At 33.1% G+C, this 8612-nt stretch overlaps 1 protein-coding gene across 1 annotated transcript; it reads right to left on the bottom strand.

Moving 5' to 3' along the window:
- Positions 1-5215: 5215 nt before the first annotated feature.
- LOC119636315 lies at positions 5216-7948 on the bottom strand. Its single transcript, XM_038031617.1, has one exon. It carries the CDS (start codon positions 7685-7687, stop codon positions 5921-5923), a length of 1767 nt encoding a protein of 588 aa, XP_037887545.1. The 5' UTR covers positions 7688-7948; the 3' UTR covers positions 5216-5920.
- Positions 7949-8612: the final 664 nt, after the last annotated feature.

Here is an 8612-nt window from a genome sequence, read left to right on the forward strand (position 1 = left end):
TCGAAGCCGTGATTCAATATATTCATGTTCCGCTTAAAATGTGTTACAATTCGCCTTGGTCATACAATTGCAACTCACCAATGGATCCTGAAGAAATCTTCTTCCCCAATCTGCTGTTGTGGACAAACTCTTAATATAAAGCACATTCTCTGCTACTGCCTCAACTTTTCCTTGGCTAGAAGTATTGCACTTGGAACGATTAACACTTTGAACATTCTACAATCAGCTTCAGAACAGAATATCAATTCTATACATTACTTTATTAATACTACTAAGCTCATTATCTAATGTACATTTTATTATTCTTTTTTATAATTAGAGCCGATAGCCTGTGTTGCTAGTGCTCAATGTCTTTTTTTTTTAGTCTAAAATTAAAACAATAATAATAATAATAATATATTTCAGATCTTTCGGACAATTCAGTAGTCGTGAGTTTGAATCTCACCGCGAAATAATAGGCAATGTAAATTTTTTAACATTATAGAATAACTATTAAACAGATTATAGACGAACAAACAGAAGAAGCTTTCCAAGTCTCAGTAGAAGAAGTCTCTCTTTACATTATTAGGTTATTAATCCATTAATAAAAAACATATACTGGATGAGGGAAGTTGCAGGCGGCTGAATGTCCAAATTCAATTTTTGATCGGATCAAAGACTTGCATAGATTAAAATTTTTGATCACGTTTCTATAATGATCGCGGAACGTTATAGTGGAATTACTAGATATATATAGATGCATTGGATGATTTTGATGCCATTGATGAATAGGTTGATAATTTTGTTCAATTTTTTTGCAAAAACGATTGCCTGTCTTGCTCGGGTTGCAATTTAGGTTGAGCACATTCCTAGTATAATACATTTGCTTTTAAGGAGAGATTTTCGACGACATCGTTAAAGGATTTGCCGATTAAGACAAATAGAATATGTGGGTTTTGGAATTTTGACCTGGAGAAAATTGGCCGCGTAGAGGTTGAACAGAATGGGGCTTAAGCAGCTGCTTTGCGGCAAATGATGTTGCGTTGTGTTCACATCGAACCTTTTTTATTCAACCCAGCAATTCATATGTTATTGCTGATTAATATGCTTTGCTAAATTATTTACTTACAAACAGCTGAACCAAAAATTAAAATTTTTGATTAAATTTGTGAAAGGTAAGTAAAATAATGCTTTTTTTTTGATTTTTAATCCCATTGTCAAATCAATACCACTTGTACCCTAATTTGCCAAAGCTTGTGATCATAAAGCACAAACGATCAACAAATAATAGAAATCCCTCACTCTACTGAGAATATTGGTCTTATCGCCAACACACCTAATCCATTCGACTAAACAAAACGAAAAAAATAAGGTGAATATGTTGTCATTAAATAATCAAGTAACATTGAGGAATATATAAAAATCGTGCGGAATGTTGTATATACATTTTTGCAGACGAATCGCGTCTCAAAATCAATGTATCAAGATAAGGGGTGGCTCCATCGTAAGCTCTGAAACAATGTGAAGCGCTACGCAGCTATACCATTCAAATAATTTCAGGTAATAGTGGAAAGTCTTTAAAGCTGTGATCAATGGCGCCGTGATCAGACGTCTGTTCGATCCAATCACACGGAAATATATAGTGATGTTCATTGCAAAGTAATACACATTATTGAGAGATGCTTCGGTAGATATAAAGGCTAGCATTAAATTTTCAAAAATCTAAGTTAAGCCTATTCATTTTTCAAGGTCGAAGGTACATTTTATGTAAGAGCAGATACGATTGAAGGAAGATGCGAAAATGCAAATGTTTTCGCGGCCTTTCACAACGTTAGCGTGGACTATTGCGACGTTTTGCTAGACGACTTCTAATTGTTATAATAGAAGATCAAAGGAATAAATCTATTTTTGAAAATTAAAACGTTCGTTTTTATTTACGTAATACAAAGCTGCCATTTATTTTCAATATCATACATTCCTTACAGATAGATTCGTGTCTTAATGTATATATATATATAAATATATTACATAAAATAGGAATATATAAAATTCAAAGTTCTAGTTCGCTATTCAAATTCAAAGCTTTCCCAAGAAATTAAAATATGTAATTATATGAATTATATTAAATTATTTCATTTCATTCTATCAAAAATTTTATATAATTTTGTTTTTATTTACGTTTACATAATTGATAGTATCAAGCTGTTTGTTTGTAAACAAACCTGCGTCAAATCTGCCCATTATTTTTTCGAAATAAAATTCACAATCAAGTGGGCGCTACTTAACTAAAAAGTACATAATCGGTGCATAGAATTAGCTGATGCTGTTAAGTGTCGTATGAATGAAATTAAAAACTTAACATGAATTTCATCGTTCAGAAACTGATAATTGTTACAATTTTCTACATTTGTACACATCATGCTCCCGATGGTAAATTGGACATTTTAATTTAGTTTTATATTGATATATTGTTATAGTAAAAAAGAGGTTTAATAGTTGCTACCTTTTCATTGACTGGCCACTTTCGGTTGCTAACATGACATATATGGATACTTCTGATAACAGGGGTTAAATTTTTTAGCACCGTCCTTATCGCTTTTTTAGTGGTAACTTATTCATCAATTAGTCCACTAGCGTAGGGTTTGTCAAATGTGGTTGTGCATCATAATTTTGCAGGAATGCAATCAAGTTTGATACCAATGGACTGAAGTTCACCAATTCTGATAGCTCTTTGCATGCTGTCATAAGTTGGTTTCCTTCTAAAATTTGAACACGTTGATGATGACATTCGAAAATAGTCACAACTGCGTTCACATTACCTGAATGGATGAATTGGGAACACTGTAACTTTCTTCTCGATAACATCGTCCAGAGCAACGAACATTTTCTAAATTTGTGTATTCGCTGGCATTGATCGTAATAGAGGACTAAATCCACTCTTGATATATACATTCCGACAAATCTCGTATCTCTCGCACTTATTATATCGGTGTCGTTATTAGCATGGGAGTACAAAACGTTAGCCATAGTAAGGATAACTCTTGTGTATGCTCGAATGTTGCAATTAGGTAGAAACTATCTGAGCTTGCTATCGACTTGGGTGCGTAGTAGACGCTGTGTTCATAAATGATTACGTAAATAGGAATCGAAAACGTGATCCGTCATGTCGTATATATCCTGCCTTGAATTGACGATAAATTGCAAAAATTCTTTAAACCATTGAATATACATTCAATAATAGCGCCACGCAATAAAATATATCCAGGCGTACGGAGAAAAGTAAAATAGGAAAAAGGGGCGTCAAAGCGCCTTAGTAGCTGCTGCTTGCACGTAGAACTTACTGCCTAGAGAATGGCTTGAGCGATGATAAGCGCATATGTATCATCTCATTTCGGCTGCGATACTGATTTATTTAATGAAAATTAGTGTTTGTGTGCAATTTTAAATTAAATTCTTAAGTTTATACTCTCAATCTACGTGTGTGTGTCAAACTATAAAATCGCTTAGTTTATGCAATTTACGAATTTATTTATAATAAATTAATATTGAGTATCATTGGTTTTACTTTGTCGTCCGCCGATACATTGTCTTATAGCATTGCTACATATACCTTAATTACGTGCGGATAACCGAAATGCGATACATTGTTGGGCGTGTCATAAAGGTAATAAAATAACCGTCGGTAAGTGCTCTACGTTTACTGTACTCTCTGGTACACATGCTTCCAATTCTACGTTTCTATCTTATATTTATTTATCTTTTTTTTTTTCTTTAATTTTCTTTTGGTCGTTGCAACTGGAATTATCAGATATATTTTCTCTTTTGTTCGTTCACTTCGGCATGTCAAGGGATTTACAATATCGAGATTGTGTCTTTCTTACGCGGCATCCGTAGATCAAATAATAAAAAATGTTGCTTGCATATTTTCAACGTCCAAAATGGTAATACCAGAGTCCTGAACTTAATGAAGCAAGTTCTTTCTATTCCTTCTTGCGTAGAGGTCAGGTCGTCGGTTGATCTTCCAAAGCAAGTTTTAATGAGCAGTGATATAAGAGGGAATATTGACTAATATTGACTAATATTCCCTATAAGAGGGAATATTGACTAATATTGACTAATATTCCCTCTTATATAGTCAATTCATTTGTTAATAATTAAAATACTCAAAACAAATTATTAATAAAGCTAAATTTAGATTTTTAGAATTAGTATAAATTTAAATGTAATTGATATATTTATTAATATATACTAACATAGAAAAACAATGATGCATATTTGCCTCATTTTAATGTTAAATTGATAAAATATTGGTATATAAAGAACATCAGAAGGACACATTTCTAAAATCCAAATGATGGATAAATTTGAATTAGCTGCCATTATATAACGTTTTTAAAAACAGTCAGGGAGAAGAAGCTGTATGTTTTCTGTGTGCTTTTTAACTTTAGATTTGGAGCTATCGAACCGCTGCTAATTTTCAAGATGTACATGCATTGAATTGCATGTTATCGTATTTCTACGTTATTAGTATTGGCAATCATCCTCTAGGTAATTTAGATTTTTCCGCACCTTCATTTTCATATTGAAAACTAATTTATAATTAGGCGTTTGCAAAAGTTTTGATCACTTTTCCTCTTAAAAAAGGCAATTATTGTGGAAAACGGGCTCCTTATATATTAATCAAAGTAGCTTCCTTTTCTTCTTGTCGCCACTTTTAAGCACTTTGAACCCAAAACCAACAATTGGAATATGATGGATGGAGTAGCATCATGATAAGCTTCTGAACGTTATTAGTTGCCTTCGGCAGCAGATTTCTTCAAATAAACAACAAAGGGGAATGAATTTGGAAGAAGTATTTGGAGCAATCCATGACTAGCGTCGGCGTACGCTGAATAAGTAAACGATATTAAATGGAAAGATGTTAATCTTTGTACAGCAATGTCCAAACCATTGAATTTAACCGTTACGTACACCGGTATTTCCCATGTCTTTATTATTTTTACCTGTAGAAATGGGTGACCAAAATTTTGCCAAACACCTATTATTATTATTATTATTATTATCATAATTTTAGACTAATGAAATAAATTCTTCGACTAAAAAAAAGACATTGAGCACTAGCAACACAGGCTATCGTCTCTAATTATAAAAGCACATTAGATATTGAGCCTAGTAGTTTTGATAAAGTAATATATTGTATTGATATTCTGCTCTGTAGCTGATTGTAGAATGTCCATTGAGTTGATCGTTCCAAATGCAATATTTCTAGCCAAGGTAAAGTTAAGGCAGTCACAGAGAATGTGGCAAATGTGGCAAACATCTAATAGTTACAAAATTCGTTCAATTTATTTCATGCAAGTAAACTAACAAAAGTACACTCTTCTGAGAACAAAAATATGTATCAATTAGTTTCCCGAATCAAATGATTTTTTTAATTTATCTGTTAAGATATTTGTGTTTTTGTTCCTTCACCAATTTAATATCTTAGGAAATACTTTCATTTACACAATAAAATTCTTTTGTACCGGCAAACATCATTGTTTTATCAGGAAGTTTGCTCTGTATTGAGCTATAAAATGTATAAAAAATATATTTAATACGTAATTGAAAATAAAATGTGATATAATATAAAAAAAAATTCCGCACTTGAATTGTACAAATATTTTAAATTCGTTTAAAGTACCAAATAAATCATGATGTAAATATGTAATTAGCCAAATAAAAATAAGATCGTGGTTATAGTATCTACGTATTCAAAAAATATATAGAATAAGACGTGATTTTATAAAATATTTTATAAAAGACACACATCATTTACTTATTATCTATTTTACGAAGGATTTTTCTCTCAAATACTTTTACGAAACCATTCAAAAGCCTAATATTTTTCTTCTTCACGTTTTTTGTTTGAAAGAAATGCGTCATCAGAACCATTTCAGGATCAGGATTCAAGTGGTACCGCACAACCCATTTCGATAAGCATTTTCGGAATAGTGCTGAAACGGTTTTCCAGGAAACTAATCATCAAATGTTCTTTATGTGCAAGCACTTGCACTTCCATTGTTTGATTTAAAATTAGTTGACAAAGCTTAGCCGTACTAACTCTGTGTTCCTCAGGGGTGATATTAGCAGTTTTAATACCGGCTATGCGAAACAATACGGCCTGGCACGGTATACGCGCTATGGAATGATCACATTTGGCCATACTACGCAAATGAACAAGCTGCTCGTTGCCATAGTCTACGTAGAATACCTTAAATATTTTGTAGTCATCATCGTGCGTCAAAATTCTGGCTCGATACCAAAATCCGTCGTCATATTTCGCCAAAACCGTCTCAAAAACAAATGGTGGTCTCTGCAAACGTTTCCAAGAAGGTACGTCATCATCATTCCATATTAAAGGGGTTTTAGATTGGCCGGACCCGTTGATTTGAGCATGAAAAAACTCCAACTCTGCCACATTAGTAGGCGTAATCGTAATAATATCCCCCTTATTATATATTATTTCCGGAATTTGATCATATGCAGTTGAAAGAACAATGTCTTTAGTCCATCCATCAGGATGTTTAGGTGTATGTTCCTGTTTGCAATTGGCGCCCTTGAAGCAAGCGCCGGTTTTTGGATTATAGAAACGGCAAATACGTTTGTCATCTTGGGGATCATAACCCATAACAGCTTTCATAGCATTTGAGGTGCATAAAGGTTCATCATAGAGAATATCTAAGTCCTCCTGGTTTAGGTCGTTAGGATTGAATTTTCCGTTTTGAAGTAAGGGTTTACTTTCTTGCGATTTCACATCAGTGCATAAAGCCGTACTATTGTCTTCGATTAACTCCACTTGGATATCGTCATTGTTTACGCTTACGACTTTTAGGATTACAGATTTATATTCTAAATCTCTCAATTTACTTTGCAATTCTTGTTGGTTCTCAGTGGTCTTTCTTAATTGACATGGTATAGCTTGAGCTGGCGTTTGTCTTTGTTCTTCGCATAGCTTATACATCATATCTTTTGACTGCAACTGTACAATTTCACCGAAATCCAATAGATAGCAAGACCAAAATTCCTCGTCTAATTCTGCATCATACGATGACTTGGAAGAGCGCACTGCTCTCAAAATGCGATTATCTAAAACTAAGCCGAATACTTCACTCTCCGGGGGAACTCCATGATATTGATAAAGTTGTAGTGATTGGGCAATTTCTTTAACTTTTTCAGCGTGAGATCGATGCAAGTCGATTATAAAAAATTTTAAGGATTCTGCGTCCTTTACGTAGGTAATCGAAGCCTTTATAATGTCATTCACTTGATACATGGTGTTGATGTTATGTTTAGGGTAGATAAAATCGTCAGATTCGTCTATTTCACTTGATATACTGTCAACTTCGTCAGTCTCTTCTTCCTTTTCGTCTAAAGTCAATTGTTCAAGTATTTCGTTCACTAGCTTACCCTTGTGTTTGGTTGGCTGATTTAATTGCAATAGCAGATTAAATTTTCTTGCCATATTCATAATATTTGTAATGCTTGTTACCAGAGAGTCGTACGCAATTAAGCCATTGTCTTCAGACCTATGAGGCCATTGTTCTTTAAGCATGTCAATTAATTTACAGCTGCCTTGGAGATATCGTTCAGCACAGCATTGTACTTCAAGCAATTCTTGCATCAACATTTTATGCAATTGCACCAATTGATCCAAGCGGTTAACCATTGTTACGATATCTTTCTAAAAATGCAAGATAACACTACCGGCGTCTAGGAAATACGCACAAGCGTTCTGTAAAATAAAATAGACTATTTTTTTTCACTTTTATTTGATGCGAACAAATTCAATAATTACTTCCACTCACAATTATACTAAGCTATTATTTAGTTATGTTGTAATTACATCAAGTTAGCGTGAACCGTTGTTCTTTAAATTTTACATGAGTTCGGAACGGAACGAAGCAACCACAAAATTATTTGCTGAAAATGGCAGGCCGGAACATAAAGAAAAGAGAACACGCATCTGCCGTGACAAATTCTGCACATGTTTTGCAACATATGTATATTAAGAAGAAAAATTTTTTTTTTAAAAATTATATGTTTTGTTGTTGAAACTATTGTTTATTTCAAAATGGAAAAGTACTTGGTATATATTCTCAAGGACCATACCCTCTTCTCTGTTCAGAGTTCCATTTCATTTCATAATATGAATCACAATCTGGCGCAAATTAATAGCCTTATTATTAAACTATTCAACTTTAAATACGAACTTTACGGATACTAGGGGCTCATAAATATTTGAAAATATCTGATAAATAGTCTTCCCAATGTTTACAGTGATGCTGATCTTAAGGAATTAACTTGCTTCATTAAGAAAGCAATTGCAAATTAAATGTTAATGGCTTACAAATACACTTTTTAGTTTATTTACAAAAATGGATTAAGAATACGATCAGACCCATATATCTAGTAGAGTGTTTTTATTATTTGATGATCAATTTGTAACTTAATGGTATGCAAATATTTTAATTGCGCAATTCCATAACTAAACAAGGAAGAAAGTTACATCCGACTGGGGCCGAATCTCGCATATCTATCACCATTAAAATCTTTGGCCCCCATGCTTTCATATATTGTTATAAGAAAGCGAA

This window comes from Glossina fuscipes, unplaced genomic scaffold (assembly GCF_014805625.2).
Source record: "Glossina fuscipes isolate IAEA_lab_2018 unplaced genomic scaffold, Yale_Gfus_2 28, whole genome shotgun sequence".
Classification (NCBI taxonomy): Eukaryota; Metazoa; Arthropoda; class Insecta; order Diptera; family Glossinidae; genus Glossina; species Glossina fuscipes.

Excerpts from the sequence above, each read along its gene's own strand:
- LOC119636315 (XM_038031617.1), bottom strand. The coding sequence starts at position 7,687 with ATGGTTAACCGCTTGGATCAATTGGTGCAATTGCATAAAATGTTGATG.